At 49.1% G+C, this 18,998-nt stretch overlaps 1 protein-coding gene across 1 annotated transcript; it reads left to right on the top strand.

Moving 5' to 3' along the window:
* The first annotated feature begins 336 nt into the window (after positions 1 to 336).
* On the top strand, positions 337 to 17,245 carry LOC120683104 (K(+) efflux antiporter 2, chloroplastic-like). Its single transcript, XM_039965122.1, has 21 exons — positions 337 to 601; positions 707 to 2,149; positions 2,357 to 2,519; positions 2,646 to 2,736; positions 3,012 to 3,148; positions 3,229 to 3,288; positions 3,365 to 3,484; positions 4,120 to 4,188; positions 4,490 to 4,555; positions 5,066 to 5,155; positions 5,362 to 5,466; positions 5,543 to 5,671; positions 6,323 to 6,532; positions 6,752 to 6,901; positions 14,088 to 14,141; positions 14,223 to 14,281; positions 15,303 to 15,369; positions 15,444 to 15,620; positions 16,136 to 16,192; positions 16,270 to 16,344; positions 16,846 to 17,245. The coding sequence occupies exons 2-21, from the start codon at positions 714 to 716 to the stop codon at positions 16,966 to 16,968; spliced, it is 3,438 nt and encodes a 1,145-aa protein (XP_039821056.1). The 5' UTR covers positions 337 to 601; positions 707 to 713; the 3' UTR covers positions 16,969 to 17,245.
* Positions 17,246 to 18,998: the final 1,753 nt, after the last annotated feature.

The raw sequence follows: 18,998 nt of genomic DNA, 5'->3' as shown, positions 1-18,998 counted from the left end.
GTCCTGTCGCCTCCGGTGGGCGACAGGGCCCTGTCGCCCACCAGAGGGGCGACCGCCTCTCAGCACACTGTACACCTTCCTAAGCGAGCAACTGCCTAATCGAGCAACTGAAATTTCGAAGTCGCAACAAGAGCTTGCTGATTGGCTGGTTAGTAACGTTGTTTCTACTAGTAGCGTGCGTTAGTTTCTTTCCTGTGACAACGTACCGACACTATGCGTTAGTACTAGCGCTGCTGCTGTAAAGATCTAAACAGGGCCTTGGTTTGCTTTGCCAGTTGCCTCGTCTCCGCCGCCGCCGAAACAAGAGGAAGATGAGGGAAGGGACACGCAAAACAAAACGGATCCCTTGCCCTTCACACCTCGGCTCTGCTCTGACCTCACCTCCCCAAGGGCAACAACGAGCAGCGAGCAGGAGTGAGCTCGCCCCGCGCCTCCCCTTGCTGGGCGGGGGGCAGTCCTGCACCTGCGTGCAGGGAGTGAGAGAGGAGACTGGAATTAGGCTGAGCCGCTGAGGCCCCCTCTCGCCTCCCCCGTGTCAAACCTCCCTTTCTCCGTCCGGTCGCCTCCCTCCTCCCAGTCCCACCCAATCCGCATCCCATCCGTGAGGAGCACTTCCCTGTCTCTCTTTCTCGGTTTTTGGTTTTTTCTCCCCACCATTTTCTGGGTGGTTTGATATACGTTTCCGATTGTCCCCGTGCTCCCACAGCGGGGCGATGGATTTGTCCAGGTTCGCCTCCGGCGTCGGGCCCAGCCGGCCGGCTCCGCGGCCGGACCTGCAGATCGGCGCCGCCGGGAATGCCTTCCGGAACTGCTCCCTGCGCCGAGCGCGGCACCGCAGCGGCGGCGGCGGCATCTTCTACTTGGCTCCCAAGCACGGGAGCCCCTTCGTTTTCCGCATCAGAGGGCGGCCGGCGCCGCTGCGGTGCCAGGGCAACGACTCGTTGGCATACGTGGACGGACCATTGGAAGGCACAAAGGGCTCCGGCGAGGTTAACGACGACGAGGACACCAGCAGCGGGAGGGAAGTCGACCTGGATGCTCTGAGGGAGATGCTGCAGAGGTCGAGGAAGGAGCTGGAGGTGGCCAGGCTCAACAGCACCATGTTTGAGGAGAAGGCGCAGCGGATATCCGAGTCCGCCATCGCCCTCAAGGACCGGGCTGACAGCGCTCAGCGGGATGTGTCTGCGGCCGTCGCAATGGTGCAGGAGATCATCAGCAAGGAGGCAGACGCCAAGGAGGCCGTCCAGAAGTCTACCATGGTGCTGTCCATGGCTGAGGCAAGGTTGCAGCTGGCAGCCGAAGCGCTGGAGGCGAAGAGGGGGTCCGTCGGGCCAATGGAAGTTAGTTTCGAAGGCATGGAGGAGGAATCCCTTGCGTCTGCACAGGAGGAAATTAAGGATTGCCGAGCGGTTCTGCGGAAGTGCGAGGAGGAGCTGAGACACATCCAGGACAAGAAAATGGAGTTGCAGAAGGAAGTCGATAGACTGACGGAGCTCGCCGAGAAGGCTCTCTTGGACGCATCGAAGGCCGAAGAAGATGTTGCCAATATAATGGTGTTGGCTGAACAGGCAGTGGCTCTTGAGATGGAAGCCGCGCAGCGTGCCAATGATGCGGAACTAGCGCTGAACAAGGCTGAGAAGGCCATCTCCTCAGTTGATACCGTGGTGGAGCTGCCATCACCTGCTGAAGAGCAGAAAAGCGCTGAAGAAGATAGTGTTTCTGAAGGGTACGAGTATAGCAGTGATGGTACGGAAGATGTTTCTGTAAGGGATGAGGTGTCAAACATTGAGCGTCTAATGCTTGGTGACTTAGCTGTTGAGGGCATTGAGCAGCTTGAACCATCCCATGAGATATCTGATGAAGCAAGCAGTGATAAGATGCTTGTTGAGCCTCAGAAAGAAGCTGAGCCTGATGCAGATAAGTCAAAACAAGGGAAGAAGCAGGAAATGGAACGAAAGGAGTACACCAAGGAACCATTGAGTGCTCCAAAAGCATTGCTGAAGAGATCATCCCGCTTCTTCTCGGCATCTTTCTTCTCCTCCAAAGTTGATGGAGAATTCACACCAACATCTGTCTTTCGGGGGTTAATGACATCAGTGCAAAAACAGGCACCAAAGCTTGTTCTTGGGATCTTGCTTCTTGGCGCAGGGTCAGTCGTATGACAAAAGTTGTGTGTTTTCTAGGTTTTGCACTTTTTCAGTAAGGATTTGATTTAGGAAACTGTTATTATTCTGTTATCTGTACAGTCACCTCTGTTTTCCACAGAAATTTAGGAAACTAACTGTCAGCTTCATTTTTATGCATGTTGATTAGTCACTACCTTTCTTAAAAGGTTTTTGTTTCATGTGTCCTGTAGGGCATTCTTCTTAAATAGAGCTGAGAAGAGTCAACTATTTCAGCAGCAAGGCATTACCACGAGCATTGGAGAAGTAACTTCCACAACGAAGCCCATAGTTCGTGAGATACGGCAAATCCCACAAAGAGTAAAGAAGCTAATAGAGCTCTTACCTCATCAAGAGGTACAGTTTCTTTTTCATCTGAACCTGCACATGGCTGATTTCATTGTGTGCGGGTATGAAATGCAACAGTTATAATGAAGCTTAGTTTGCGTGTAAATTCCTTATGCTCTTCATTTCCCTATTCAGGTAAATGAGGAAGAAGCTTCACTTTTTGACGTTCTGTATTTGCTTCTGGCCAGTGTTATTTTTGTACCGCTATTTCAGAAAATACCTGGAGGTGAGATACATGTTCTAATACATTTTGTGCACAGGATGATTATATAGTATTTGACTATTTGTAACTTTGTCTAATCTTTGGTCACTCAGAAAGTTTACAATTGATTAGTCAAGTTCAACTTCTGGTCTAGTTAGATTTTACTGTTTTAGTCATGCACCCTGGTTCACTATGATTTCCTAAATCCAAGAACTTAGAAGCCTTTGTCATTAAAATCCTCGGTTTTCATGAAAGTTCTGTAACCTCCTGCAGAAATAATTTTTACCTTGATATCTTAGGCAGTCCTGTTCTTGGGTATCTTGCTGCTGGTGTCCTCATTGGTCCATATGGGCTCTCCATCATTCGTAATGTGCATGGGACAAAGGCCATTGCTGAATTCGGAGTCGTATTCTTGCTATTTAACATTGGACTTGAGGTACACAACTCAGTACCTCTGGATGCTGTTTCTTCTTTCAGCATAGACTGGCTTAATATCCTATTATCCTCTATCTGCAGCTTTCCGTGGAAAGGCTAAGCTCAATGAAGAAGTATGTCTTCGGCTTGGGCTCTGCTCAGGTTCTATTCATGCTACGCAACCATCAAATAATTATTCTTTCTCAGTTGCTCGTTGATAAATTGGAACAATCGGCAGGTGCTGGCTACTACTGCAGCTGTTGGTGTGATAGCTCATCGTTTTGCCGTAGTACCAGGACCAGCAGCAATAGTTATTGGGAGTGGTTTAGCTTTGTCATCAACAGCTGTTGTCTTGCAAGTACTTCCTTTAGCACTCATCTTATTTGTCAAATTTTTGTTGCTTTGTCACTGATCAGAAGTCTTTTTGTTAGCAAATTTCTCTTTATCCATCACAATCACATCGTAAACTAAATGAAGGTACTTGTTTTTTTTATACTGAATGAAGTTACTCGTTGAAAGCATGGTTCACATATGAGCAGAAACATATGCCCCTTTTTAATATTCTCAGCTAATTTGAGTTGCCATTACGATTTAGTAAGCTAGGAAATTTGTTTTCTTGCCATGCTTCGTTCAGGCATAAATTAGGTTTTGTTCAGGCAAATATAACATGAGTAATGTGAAATGCAAACTTCTACTACCTCTGGTCAAAGAACATTTTGGACAAGGCAAGGTCTCCAATCTGTAGCTTTGGCCACTATTTTCTATTTTAATTCAATCAAGTTGATATATTACTGAAGTGCTTTCCAAAACGTGGTTTTGATTTTTCCAATCCAAATGTTTTAGAATATATTGACTTTCAAAATTTCAAATGTTTGACAGGAACCATGTCTGATTTGTCATGTTCTCGTGACTGGGGAAGTATATGTTTATTTGTAGGTTTTAGGTTCTGTAACAGTCGTTTGTTGCTTTTAAGCAGTCTGTGTTCTTTCGTAGGTACTGCAAGAGCGTGGCGAGAGCACATCACGTCATGGACGTGCTACATTTTCTGTGTTATTGTTCCAGGTATAACTTCACCATCCTCAGATACATGCCCTGCTTTTTTTTTGAGGAATGCCTCTTAGTTTCAGCTTTCCATTTGTTCATTTTCTTGCTAATGTACTTCTGCACATAACTGTTGTTCAAAGCTTTAGATCACACCTTGCAGTTGCTGTCTTTATGCATATTTTGCTGTTTTAATTTCTGATGCATGCGTGCAAGTATCAACTTGCATGGCATACTCATTCTGACGCTTAGACAGCCATCAATCTTTTACTAATGTTAATCGAGCCTACCTTTTAATATATGTCTCTTGTGTTGTCCCCAGGATTTGGCTGTGGTGGTCTTGTTGATATTAATACCTCTCATATCACCTAATTCTTCGAAAGGAGGGGTAATTTGATCTTATGATCTTATTCTTATTTGTGCTACAGGACCTTTTGCTTATTGATACAAATAATTGATGTTCATGGTAGCCGAATGAGATCATGAGTTAAAGTAGTGTAGCATGAGAAACTAGTCTGCGATGATAGTATGATTTTTAGTGCCAAGGAGCAATTCAAAACTCGTTTTCAAACAAAGGTTCTATATTTAACTCTCGGAGATATTTGAGACGATTATACTACGAGTGTAGCATAGACATCTCTATATTCCAGGTGCCATAGATGAAATGCAAATTTGTTTCTTGAGTAACTTATGTGCTTTGCACATGTTATCTATGCGAGAGTAAATTTGTTCAGTAATGCTAGGATATTTAAATTTGGAAATAACATCCAACTTTAGGATGACATGTGGGGCCTGGGGACACGTGCGAGTGACACAATGGGTACCTTTCCCAATTTAAACATATCTGTTTAAACTGTTTGACCCTTGAGGCCTTGGTTGAATTTCTTATTTTTTATAGGTTGGTTTCCAAGCAATAGCAGAAGCCATGGGGATTGCTGCAGTGAAAGCAATAGCTGCTATAACTGCCATAATTGCTGGAGGTCGTCTGGTGAGTTGATTGTTCATTTGCATTATTTTGCTGTAACTCCTTTCTAGGACTATGCATATGCTAAAGCCTAAATCTAGACTCAGCTCAGTTGGACATGGGCTTGTTTCCTTGTATGCATGCATTTTTTAGTCTTTTATCCTTGCAGATGCATTTTTCTGAATTTGTTTGCACCTATTTGACATGCAATTTCCATTTTTGTCGAACAGTTGCTTCGGCCTATTTACAAACAAATTGCTGAAAATCGGAATGCTGAAATATTTTCGGCAAATACACTCCTTGTTATCTTCGGCACAAGTCTTCTTACAGCCCGGGTGCGTAGCTTACTGTTTATATTCTAACCTCTGCATTGCTTAAACTACTTTGCATTCATGGCACTACTCTCCACAGGCTGGGTTATCAATGGCACTTGGAGCTTTTTTGGCTGGTCTATTACTAGCAGAAACGGAGTTCTCCTTGCAGGTTGAGTCAGATATAGCTCCATACCGTGGGCTTCTGTTAGGACTTTTCTTTATGACGGTGAGTCCGTGAACACCATTGCATCAAGACTTCTTTTCTATCACTGATACATAATTGCAAGGGCTTCTAACCTTATAGCATCATCCAGTGATGCAAATATGAAATGCAACTCTGTGGGCACCGAATTATGTTGCCAGACTTGTTAGTTTGTTAGTCATGGTGGCATCATTATGTTTACAGGAACCACATGAATCCCTTGTCAATAGAAAACTTGATAGTCAGTATAAAACTCACCATCTTTACTGGAGAATTGGAGATGGTACCACTTTCACGAGTTTCTCAGACCATGGCTACTTTTTTCTTATTGGAATAATCATGCGAGTGATCAATTGATAGTTTGATACTATCTGCCTGTAAATGAAATCACTATTTTGCATTACAATCTGGACAGTAATGTGCATTTTGTACCATTCCTATATGTTACCCTAAAAAAGTAGCATAGCATCTTCTTTCATCAACTTGTCAAATAAATGCATTTTTATTTATTTATATGATCATCTGCTGGGTAGAATCAAACATACGCTACTAATCAGTGCTATAGCACTTGTTTATCTGCCCTTTTTGCTCATCCAACATCAAAGTATTTTTATTACTTCCTTTAGGATTATTAGAATTCCTTGCTTAATTCTAACATTAGGATTGGATGTCCAGGTTGGAATGTCTATGGACCCAAAGCTGCTTCTGTCAAACTTCCCAGCAATCTCTGTGATATTAGGTCTCTTGATATTTGGAAAGACATTGTTGGTTACATTTGTTGGTAGACTATTTGGGGTTTCTACTATAGCTGCCATTCGAGTTGGTCTCATGCTTGCACCAGGTGGTGAGTTTGCTTTTGTTGCCTTTGGTGAGGCTGTCAACCAGGTAATATGTGCCATCTTTTTGTGAACAGATCTGGTGTTTTGTGTTTTCCTTAGGTTCTCTTTCTATGTCACAGGTTTCTAGTACTCTAGACCTACTTCTCATGTACATTGTAGTTGATTGTAGGAACATCTATAGTTTCTTTATTCCACAAATCATGATTGCTGTGCTATGGATAGATGTTTTAGAGCAGTGGGAAAACTATTGAACGCTGTTTTGCAGGGTCTTCTATCCCCTCAATTATCATCATTGCTATTTTTAGTTGTTGGCATTTCAATGGCCCTGACACCATGGTTAGCTGCTGGAGGGCAGTTTCTGGCATCAAAATTTGAGCAACATGATGTGAGGAGTTTATTGCCGGTGGAAAGTGAGGTATTAGTTCATTCCCACTTTTGCTTCAGTTACATTTTTGTAATTTTGACCACAGGAAAAAGCACTGCCAGTCTGCCATACTCTCACCCTGTCAAATATGTTACAAACCTACCTTGTAGAATACAAGTTTTCATCAAATACCTACTTGTGTATGTTGGTGTATATGTGAGCCCATGTATAGAGGCCCATCTAGAGGCCCATGTATAGGATCTATATATATCCCACCCTTCTAGGTTTGGAGGAATACAAGGCAATTATTCTCTCTAATATGGTATCAGATAGCCTTCTCTCTCTCCCTCTCTTCCTCTAGCTGCCGCCGGCACCACCTCCCCTCTCCTCCTTTCTTCTTCCTGCTGGCGCGGGGGGCTCTGCCCCTGACGCTCCTTCCCCTGGCGCCCCTGCCCCTGGATCCGCTTCCTGGGCAGGGGGCGCCGCCGGCGAGGGCATGGCCGCCGTCCCTGGCGGCGCCGGCGTTGGGGGCGAGGGCATGGCCGCCGCCACCCGCGCTGGCCCCGCGGGATCCTCCCCTGTTCCCGCCTGGCACAGACCAGCCGCGGCTTTCGTGGCGATTCTGCCCGCCCCTGTCGCTGCCCCTGCGGGCGTGAGCGCGGGGGCCTCGCCTCTGCCCGCCCCTGCCACTGCCCCTGCGGGCGTGAACGCGGGGGCCTCGCCTCTGCCCGCCCCTGCCGCTGCCCCTGCGGGCGTGAGCGCGGGGGCCTCGCCTCTGCCCGCCCCTGCCGCTGCCCCTGCGGGCGTGAGCGCGGGGGCCGTCGGGGTCACGGGTCCGCTGCAGCCGCCGCCTGGGCCGCTGGCGCCCGCGGCTGACGACGACGCAGCCGCTGCCACCGCCGCGGTTGGCGCGTGGGCCGCCGCCGCAGCCGCCGCTAGGGCCGCGGCCGCTGCCCAGGCCGCCCACGACACTGCTGCTCCCTCCTTCCCTCCATGGCCCGCACCCGCGGCGCGGCAGCGGCCCCAGGCCGCCGCCCCTACTTCCGGAGCGGCGCGACCATGGCCCCAGGGCGCCGCCGCCGCCGCGCCCGCGCTCGCGGCGCCTCCCCTGTCCCCCCTGTTCCGCTAGGCGCTAGTCGGAATCTAGGCGCTGACCCTCAGCCTAGAGACTAGTCGGGAGTAATCGCGCCTAGGCGGTCCTAGGCGTTGTTCTAGGCGTTTCACAAATACACGTGTATACACGTATTATTACATAAAGAAAGGCCCATCAAAAGCAGCCCAGCCCACCTTATCCATCTGCTGTGCTCTGCTCAGCCCAGCCCAGCCCACGTATTATCTCTCTGAGGTGAGGGGCGCGTGCTCTGCTCCCAGCCGCACGCCCGCTCCCGCACGAGAAACGCGTGCTCTGCTCCTAGCCGCGAGCCGCCCGCCTCCACCACCGCCGGCCTCCTCCCTGCCGCCTCCACCGGCTCCTCTTCCTCCGCCGCCGCCTGATGTCCTTGCCTCCTCCGCCGCCGCTCTCTGCTGCGCCTCATCCCCGGGTCTCCGGATCTGCACGTGGGGCCTCACCGGCAGGAGCAGCTGAGCAGGGCGACCGGCGCGACCTCACCGGCGGGAGCAGGACGAGCGTCAGGCGGGAGTAGGGAGGCCGGCGCGCCGTCGCAGGCGGAGCCGCCGAGGACGTGCGTGAGCGGCCGTCAGCGAGCGGGTGCGGCCGTCTACGCCCGCCTAGGGGTCCGACTACCCCCCTAGGCCAGGCGACGGGTCTCGACTCACGATTAGTCGCGCGGAATCGCGCCTAGGCGAGCGCCTAGCGGAACAGGGCCTGTCCCCGGCCGCGCCCGCGGCCCCTGGCGGCGCCCCTGCTACCGTGCATGAGCGCACGCAGGAGATGCTGCGGGACCTCGAGGCCAAGCTCGTCCAGGCCGCACGGGCGCATGCCGCCTCCCTCGCCGCCGCGCACGCCGCACAGGCCGTCGCGCCCGCCGTGCAGACCGTCGCGCCCGCCGCGCACGCTGCGCAGGTCGTCGCGCCCCTGCACGCGCCTGCTGTGCCGCCCCCCTTGGCCGCCGCTGCTGCCTCCTCTGCGCGCGCGTGGCCAGCCCCTGGCGCGCCCGCGGTGCCTCAACCTGCGATGGCCGCCAATGCTACTATGGCCGACGCAGCTCTCGCCGCGGCTGTACTCGCCGCCAAGTCCGAGGCTGCGGCGGCTCAGGAGCGGGCCCGCGCGGCTGCCCTCGCTTGGGAGCGCGAGCGCTCCGCGGCCGACGCTCTCACTCGTCGGGTCGCCGCGGAGACACCCTACTTCCTTGTCCCGCCCGTCGTCCCCTTCACCGAGCACGGCCCCCTCCTTGGAGCTCCTCTCACCGGCCAGACTGGGGGTGGGGGAGGCCGAGGGCGTCGTCGGCGGAGGGGACGTGGTGGTGGTGCTCGGGGCACTCCGGACCCGACTCCGGCTCCCACTCCTGCTCCTGGCCCTGGAGGTACGCCCTGACCATCCTTCAGCGCCCCATGGCCAGGGCGCATCCCGATGTGACCGTTTCAGGGTCAGGGGGGCCTCGTCCTCAGCCCCAGCCATGCTCGCCGCCGCTGCTCCCCTGTTCGCGCCGTTCTGGACCCCGCCCGCTCCAACCAGCCAGCAACCGACCTGGCCTAGGGGGTGGGACCAGGCTGCACTGGCACAGTCCTTCAGCGCCATGGGGCGGACGCTGCCGGTCAGCACCGAGTGGATCGTCGACTCGGATGCTTCCTTCCACACCACTCCAGATGCCGGTATCATCTCTTCTGTCCGACCCTCACACCCCTCTTGTCCTTCTTCCATCATGGTTGGTGATGGATCTTGCCTTCATGTCACCGTCGTGGGTTCTGCTCCTGGCTCTTTTCGTCTTCCCAATGTCCTTGTTGCTTCTCAGATGGTTCATAATCTTTTTTTCCATTCGTCAGTTTACAACTGACAATTCTTGTTCCATCGAGTTTGATTCTTCTGGCCTCACTGTAAAGGATTCGGTCTCCCGGCGTCCGCTACTCCGGTGTGACAGCACGGGGCCCCTTTACACCATTCGCCTTTCTTCTTCCGTTGCACCACTCTCGCCTTCTTTTTCGCCCTGGCCGTCTTGGTCTGCCACTTTTGCCGCAATGCCGTCTTCCACCACCTGGCACCGCCGTCTTGGTCACCCTGGCCCCGACGTTCTGGCTCAGCTCAGTCGTAGTACCGATGTTCCTGGTACTAGGGCTCCTGCTGAGCTCCTCTGCCATGTGTGCCAGCTCGGTCGTCATGTTCGGCTCTCTTTTTCTTCTTCTTCGCCTGCGACTTATGCATTTGATCTTGTTCACTGTGACCTGTGGACCTCTCCTGTTCTTAGCTTTTCTGGCTATAAGTACTATATGGTGGTGGTCGATGATTTCTCGCACTACTCTTGGACGTTTCCTTTGCGCGCCAAGTCTGAGACCTTCCCCACCCTCCTCCACTTCTTTGCTTGGGTGTCCATTTAGTTCGGCCTCACCGTTAAGGCCGTCTAGTGTGACAACGGACGGGAGTTCGACAACTCCACCTCCCGTTCTTTCTTCCTCTCGTGGTGTTCAGCTGCGTATGTCTTGTCCGTATACATTTCCTCAGAATGTCAAGGCTGAGCGGATGATTCGCATGACGAGCGACGTCGTGCGCAGCTTTCTGATCCAAGCCTCTGCCCCCGCGCTTCTGGGCTGAGAGCCTCCACACCCGCCACCTACTTGCTCAACCGTCTTCCGTCCACTGCTTCTCCTGCTCCCACTCCACACCACACTCTTTTCGGTACCCCTCCTCGCTACGACCACCTTCGGGTTTTCGGGTGTGCGTGTTACCCTAACACCTCCGCCACTGCTCCTCACAAGCTGGCGCCCCGCTCGACTCGTGTGTTCCTTAGTTACTCCCCTAACCATAAGGGGTACCGATGCTTTGACCTCACCTCTCGCCGCGTCCTGATCTCCCGACACGTCGTCTTTGACGAGTCGGATTTCCCCTACTCCACCTCCTCCACACCTTCTCCTGACCCCGAGCTGGAGTCTCTGTTTCCGACTGACCCGGTGGTTCAGCCACCTTTTCCTGTCTGTCCTTTCCCTACAGGTTTTTCCGGTACACCGGCAACGTTCCCGGTGATCCCTGCTGCGCCGAGCGCGGCCCCGGTGCCCGCAGTCGCGCCACGCGCGGCCCCCGGACCTCCGATTGTGCCGCGCGCGGACCCGGTGTCTCCTGCTGCGCCACGCGCGGCCCCGATGCCTTACCCTGCACCTGCGCGGTACGCTCAGCCGGCACAGGTGTACCGGCGTCGTTCGGTGCCGACACCGGCGCCGGCGCGGTACGCTGAGCCGGTGCAGGTGTACCGGCGTCATTCGGTGCCGACACCGGCGTCGCCTCCTGCTCCGGAGGCTCCTGCGATGCCTCCACCAGCTCCCTCTCGAGCCGTGTCGGCGGTGTACCACCCGCCCGTCGTCTATCGGGATCCTCGGCATATCCATCCCATGGTGACTCGGCGGATGGCATCTCAGACCGCGACTCTCTCCGCCACCGAGGGAGAGCCGCGGGTCTCTCCGGTACCCTCCTCTGTCCGCGACGCCTTGGCGGATCCTCACTGGCGTCGCGCGATGGAAGAGTAGTACGCGGCTCTTCTTGCCAACTAGACGTGGGACCTCGTGCCGCGTCCGTCTGGTTGCAATGTGGTGACTGGCAAGTGGATCTGGACGCATAAGCGTCGGACTGATGGCACACTAGAGCGCTACAAGGCTCGCTAGGTTCTCCGGGGGTTCACTCAGCGACCTGGTGTGGACTATGATGAGACCTTCAGCCCAGTGGTGAATCCTGCTACTGTGCGCACGGTCCTCTCGCTTGCGCTCTCGCACTCCTGGCCTGTGCACCAGCTGGACGTGAAGAATGTGTTTCTTCACGGCACTCTGTCAGAGACTGTCTACTGCTCTCAGCCAGCGGGATTTATGGACTCGAGTCGTCCGGATATGGTTTGCCGACTCAACAAGTCTCTCTATGGTCTGAAGCAGGCTCCTCGGGCTTGGTACTCTCGGTTCGCCACGTTCTTGCTGACATTGGGGTTCACCGAGGCCAAGTCTGACACGTCTCTCTTCATCTACTGCCGTGGGGATGAGATTGCATATCTGCTGCTCTATGTCGATGACATTGTGCTCACAGCCTCTAGTCAGCAGTTGCTTCAGAGTGTCATCTCTCTGCAGCAGGAGTTTCCTATGAAGGATCTGGGTCAGCTCCACACTTCTTGGACGTCACTGTTGAGCCTCGCCCGTCTGGCATTCTCTTTCACCAGCGGCAGTATGCACTCCATATTCTGGAGCGAGCTGGGATGATTGATTGCAAGCCCTGCTCCACTCCTGTCAACACTCAGGCGAAGCTGTCTGCTAATCTGGGTGATCCGGTGGCTGATCCTACTGCCTACTGGAGTTTGGCTGGCGCTTTGCAGTACCTCACCTTCACCAGGCCGGACCTCACCTACGCTGTTCAGCAGGTCTGTCTCCATATGCATGATCCCCGGGAGTCATATCTTGCTGCGCTGAAGCGTCTCCTCCACTATGTCTGTGGCACTGTGGACCTCGGCCTGGTGCTTCATCGCTCGTCCTCTGCTGAGCTGGTGGTCTACACCGACGCTGACTGGGCTGACTGCCCGGACACTCGTCGCTCCATTTCCGGCTACGCCGTCTTCCTGGGCGGCAACCTGGTCTCTTGGTCATCCAAGCGGCAGCCGGTTGTCTCCCGCTCCAGTGCTGAGGCGGAGTACCGAGCTGTCGCTAACGGCGTGGCGGAGGCGTCCTGGCTACGACAGCTCTTGGCGGACCTCCACAGCCCGCTCGCCAAGAGCACACTTGTCTACTGCGACAATGTCGGTGCCATGTATCTCTCCACCAACCCCGTCCAGCATCAGCGGGCGAAGCATGTGGAGATCGACCTACACTTCGTGCACGACAGAGTCGCCATCGGTGATGTTCGGGTACTCCATGTCCCGACTACCTCCCATTTTGCTGACATCTTCACCAAGGGACTGCCCTCCTCGACCTTCTCGGAGTTTCGCTCCAGCCTCAATGTAGCCGGTGGCTAGTTGTGGTTGCGGGGGGTGTATTTGCCCTTTGTACTCTATTTGTACTCTCTTCTTGTCCAGTCTTGAGCACCGCTGCGCCGGTAGTTCAGACTGCAGGGGGGGTGTTGGCTTTCTTGTTGTCCAGTCTTGAACACTGCTGCGCCAATAGTTCAGACTGCGGGGGGGGGGGGGGGGGGGGGGGTGTTGGTGTGTATGTGAGCCCATGTATAGAGGCCCATCTAGAAGCCCATGTATATGATCTATATATCCCACCCTTCTAGGGTTTGGAGGAATACAAGGCAATTATTCTCTCCAATAGTGTAGCCACGGGCATTCCCTGTGTTAAATGTAGCTAGACTCATTTGCCGTTTTTATATTTGTGTCATATTAAGCAGCCCTGACAATTCCTCTTAATACAAAGATACGCAGCTCTCGTGTTCGAGAAAAAAAAGCAGCCTTGACAAGTAAGGAATCAAGCTACAACTCAGTAGCCTTGTTACTATGTTTTTCTGTGTGTGTGTTTCATTATTCTGGACGAAAGTATTTTCTCATGGCCAGACAGCTCTAAAATTATTTCTTGCTGGTCAACTATTGCAATAGCCAGTGGAAGATTCTAATAAGAAACTGGCTAAAACTTTAAAACTAGGCAACCTTATCTTTCTTCGCATCAGTTGCCAAGGGCAATTGATAAGCATAGTGGAGAATTCTACATTGCTTTAGCAACCGGAATCCACCTGAGAACTGACAGTAAATTGATGAGTTACATAGTTTCTTGTTTGTACAAGAATAATATGGATATTGCGTATAGGTGCAGAAACAGTGCTGAACTTTGACTAGAACATTTCGGTAGTCATAACTCTGGCTAAGACATTTGTCTTCCTACGAGAGAAAAAAAATCCAAAAGCCAAGTCAGGTCAGGTATTGTCATATATCTCCCAGCACAATGGAACTCAGTACCAGCTAGTTTTGTAGCCATTGTAGATGACAATTAACCAAGGGGTTTATGCTAATTGCGAGGCACAAAAAACACATGGTAAATTGGTAATGGGATAGTGTTGCTTCTTTTTACTATTATCTCCCGAGTTTGCAGCCGATAGTATGCAGGCTCTCAAATATCCTTTAATATGTCATTTATTATCTAATGTTTCTAATTTCTGTTTATGCAGACTGATGATTTGCAAGATCATATTATTATACTAGGCTTTGGACGTGTTGGGCAGGTTGTATTGCAATCCCCACACAGTACTAACTTTTTTCCATGTTTGATAGGTCCTAATAAAGCCTTTTTTTCCTTATACTAGATCATTGCCCAACTCCTGTCAGAGCGATTAATTCCTTTCGTTGCACTTGATGTTAGAAGGTATGGTGCTTTTTGCAACCACCTGAACTTTAAAGAAAGTATGGATAGTGATTCAGAACCTTTGTGTCCCTATTGAATAAATGATTTTCTCGAAGACTATTGAATTAATGTTTAACCATGAAGAAGTATGACTGCATGAACCTGCGTAGATTTGGGTTTGTAAGTTTGTAGAGCTTACCTCTATGATGTTCATTGATATCCAATGTTTTCAAATCGAGCGACTAATCGCGATTAATTGCGATTAATCGACCTTATCGGTCCAGCGTGCTCGATTAGGGTCCACGACTCGATCAGGAAGCCTGATCGATCGTTCGACCGACTAATCGGCGATTAGAGGCGATTAATTGTCCGACTAGGGGTGTTTGTTTGTGTAACTGGGCTGGATTGCTTGTGGGCTGGTGAGAAAATGAGAGGCCCAAAGCCCACTAGGGTTAGAACTTAAGAGGCAAGACTGGAGAGGCTCCCAGCCAGGCAGTCACCATTTGCTCTATATTCAGTACTAGACATAGAAAACTAGACACTTTCTTGGCCTGAAATATATATGAGAATATATACTAGTACTTTAGGACTTAACTCCTATACTATATATATATATATATATGTCCTGGACAACTAGGGTCGATCAGACCCGACTAATCGACCCTAGTCGACGACTAATCACGATTAGTCGTTTGGTCCACCCATTGTGCGATCAGACGATTAGGCGATTTAAAAACATTGTTGATATCATGTTTAGACTAATGTGAGACTGCAACTGAAATGTAGTAAATCCACTAATAAATAAAACAAAAGTTCAGGCGGATGTTTTCAGGAAATCAGGAAATGCTGGCAATACCCAGCAATCTGGTATTCTGGTAGTTGCATGTCAAGAATAACTTTAATTTGAAACCAAACCATCCTTGCTCAATTCATACACCTTAATGGTCAAGTTGAACAAGGACAGTTTGGGTGTATACTTGACCTTTACATCCAGTGACTGCATGTTAAGAATAACTTTCCTGATGCATGTATTCTTTTCCAGCGACCGGGTAGCAGTTGGGCGTGCACTTGACCTTCCAGTATATTTTGGGGATGCTGGAAGCAGAGAGGTAGGATGAGTTTGATTACATTTTAATATTCATATAGCTTGTTAAAAGTACTGTTCTGAATTGAATTTTAACAGGTACTGCACAAAGTTGGAGCTGAGAGAGCTTGCGCTGCTGCAATTACTTTGGATACTCCTGGTGCAAACTATAGAGCTGTCTGGGCATTGAACAAATATTTCCCAAATGTGAAGACATTTGTTCGAGCACATGATGTTGATCATGGCGTTAATTTGGAGAAAGCAGGTGCAACAGCGGTAAGTGGATGTTACAGAGCATTATTGACCATGATGGTTTATTGGTGCAACTTGGATTGGCCATGTATACTCACAATTTTTATTTGCATAGAGGGAGTTCTATTATTTTTATCATAACAAACTGCAAGCCATGTGAAATGATTTGCGGAAGTAGATTTAATTAATTATTCTGATCTATATGATAAAGATCCAGAGCTTGTGTTTCCAAATCCTGTGATTAGTTTCTACATTCAGTTATTGGTAACATATTTTTGTGGGTCATCATGTTTTACTTCTTTGGTCACTGATAGATTAAAATTTGAGCATGAAAAGTTAGTAAATGCTTATTTGCAACTCTTCTTGCACTTCTTAAATAATACCACAATTGCATGGGACCAAGCATCGCTTATTTGTGTGCTGTGTAACTTGTACAATGTCATTGCTATTATACACCACTGGTAGTTTTTCTTATCAGATATTTTATTTTACACGTGGTTCTTTTAACATGCTGATGAATCTGTGTGAAAAATTTGAAGGTTGTCCCTGAGACCTTGGAACCGAGTCTTCAGTTGGCTGCAGCTGTTCTTGCACAAGTGAGCTCTTACATATTTGATTATCATCCACTGTGTATTATTGATGTATGCACTTTAATGCGTATGCTTTATTTTAGGCCAAACTTCCAATGTCAGAGATTCAAGAAACCATCAACGAGTTCAGGAATCGTCATCTGTCGGAGCTCACAGAGGTGTGTAATTGTGAAATATGGCAAACCGAATTTCCGAATGGTAGTGAGTGAAGGATTGCTTGTGTTGATAGGTGTTGAATTAAACTTGTAATGGAAGTCACGTGGTAGTAACTAGTTACATTATTACATGGTTAAACGCCATTGGTATTACCATTTGCTGTCTGGAAGAGTGATGGTATGAATCTGGCATGATTCTTCTGCCTTTTAGCTCATGAAGTCAACCTAGAAAATTGGATCAGTAATATATCGTATACCAAATCATGCAAATGGATGAATTTCTTCATTTTGTCTCTTATGATTCATGTAGTGCAAGTAAATTTTAGATGACTTACTTTAACGTTCTTGAGTTGAGTGGTTTTCTGATGTCCATGTTGGAATATCACAACATGTGTTAAGAATAGCTTGTGTCAAGTTTAAATAATTTATATTGTGTTCATGCAATTTATATTGGCTAATATCAATTTTTTTCTATTTGATGTCATCGTCTCCTTCCCTTTACAGCTGTGTGCTACGACAGGAAGTTCTCTGGGCTATGGATTTTCAAGAGTCATGTCAATGTCCAAATCGAAGTCCTACGCCTCTGATGACGAGAGTGAAACTGTTGATGGTGCACTAGCAATCTGAACTAGTTATATAAAATGGCATCCTTGATGATACCAAATTGATTGTACTGCACAGTAGATAATCAATCGGCAAATTTTGTTGCATATAGAAAGATAGCGAAATAATTCATGCAGCAACTGCCATCAAAGTTAGCATGCAATTTTGTATGATAGAATAGAATGTATAAAACATTCGGTGGCACAGTGTGGTTGGAAACGTGAAACCCCCACTAAGGCCCCCTATGGATTGGGGCGGATTTTAAGAATCCAAAATCTATAAGCTATTCAACTTCCAAGCAGGGTGAATTTTGGAGCTGATTGTAGAAGCTGAATAGCTGAATATTCAGATTCGCAAAATCCTAAAAGCTGGATGGGGGGGGGGGGGGGGGGAGCATCTAGCAGCTATTGGATATATTCTGCGTATCTTATTTTGCGTTAAGATACGGTTTCTTCAACCCTCTATTTTGGTGGTGAAGGATTGCAAGTCTGTGTTGTTTGGGGGTGTTCCTCCAGCCGATGTTCTTTCTGCAGCGAGTGGTTTTTGCAGTCTTCAAAGCCTTGTGTGGTAACGACATTTGCAGGTGTCCCTCTATTTTGGTGGTGAAGGATTGTAAGCCTGTGTTGTTTGGGGTGTTTCTCCGGCCAATGTTCTTTCTGCGGTTGATAGATCTCGTTGTAAGCAGCGAGTGGTTTTTGCGGTCTTCAAAGTCTTGTGTGGCAATGACATTTGCAGGTGTCCTTTTCCCTTACTGCCATTTCAGTGTATTTTTCAAGCTCTGGTAGACGACGAACAATCGAATAAAGAAGACGACCAGAGATCTCTTCGATAATTTTTTTTATGTCGTCTTGTGTCAAGTTGTCATTTTATTGTACTATCAATTGTTTTCCTTAATATGAATCAGATATGAGACATCTTTTTGGTGTCTTCCTAAAAAAACCATTTCACCTTTTTGTGTCTGGTCAAACATGTGGCGACCGTCGCAGGGAACCATATATATCATCTGGCTGGCTGCTGCAGGCAGACAATAAGGCGTTCAAGCAGCGAAGAGGTCAAGGTTATTCTGCTTTTTTTCTAAGGGCTTCATCACTCATCTATTAAGTGATACAATGAGAGGTATGGACGCCATCAGCTAGATATAAAAAAACCAAACATGCCGGCCGGTCGAGCTGAACAGCGTGTCCTTTCCAAAACATGTGGCTGGCTTCTCTCCTTTCATGAACAAATTACATCTCTTGGAAAGCTGCAGAATCTACTTTGATCTCCTTGACAATGTGACTGCAAACTCCTAGATTATCTTGTGCCAAACTTCCTACTGCTTTAGTGCAGTCACTCCATCCGAACCTGGCGTAGAGACAGGTCATTCGCCAAAGCTAAACCTTCCCTGAAAGCCAACACTTCTATGGTCTCCAAATCAGTAATCCCCTGCATTGCCACTGAAGACGCTCTTAGAAAATTCCCAGCCGCATCTCTAGCAACTACAGAAGCTGAGGTAGTTCTTGAGTTTTTGGATAATGCAGCACCCACATTGATCTTAGCTACACCTTGCAGAGGGGGAATCCACACCGGCTGCTACCAGATATGGAGAAGAAGATAAATAGTAGGATGATGTTGGGCTGCAAGTTAGCAAGATTATCTATGCATCTTCCACTTGATAGATAGGGACCACCCTAAAAAAAAGGCAACAGGGCAAAGTCATCGTACATTCGTACATGCTCCTTCTGAGGATCTCGGAGATGGTGAAAGACAAAAGCCGGTAAACCGACGTCGATTTGTGTCATGATGGGCCAGCTGATCTTAGCATCGACAATTGGATCGAAAGGATTCATGACATATGGGTTTTGGCCTAATACCCATGGTTTGATATTTATTTATGTCTAACTTTTATTTTTCTAAATATATAGATGGTCGCATATATACCCGTATGCACGTGCACTTTTATAAAGACAAAAAAAAGTTTAATCTAAGTGAAACTCATGTCTTTTTTATTGAGAAGAAAATGGATATACCCAAATCAAGTTGAGGAGACCTAGATGGTCAGGATATAGCACTAC

This window comes from Panicum virgatum, chromosome 7N, assembly GCF_016808335.1.
Source record: "Panicum virgatum strain AP13 chromosome 7N, P.virgatum_v5, whole genome shotgun sequence".
NCBI classification, from domain to species: domain Eukaryota; kingdom Viridiplantae; phylum Streptophyta; class Magnoliopsida; order Poales; family Poaceae; genus Panicum; species Panicum virgatum.
This window is presented reverse-complemented; position numbering and strand designations above follow the sequence as displayed.

Coding starts and splice junctions, on each gene's coding strand:
- LOC120683104 (XM_039965122.1), top strand. CDS start 714: ATGGATTTGTCCAGGTTCGCCTCCGGCGTCGGGCCCAGCCGGCCGGCT. Junction 2,520..2,645: donor AGCTCTTACCTCATCAAGAG/GTACAGTTTCTT, acceptor TTCCCTATTCAG/GTAAATGAGGAAGAAGCTTC. Junction 5,672..6,322: donor TAGGACTTTTCTTTATGACG/GTGAGTCCGTGA, acceptor TTGGATGTCCAG/GTTGGAATGTCTATGGACCC.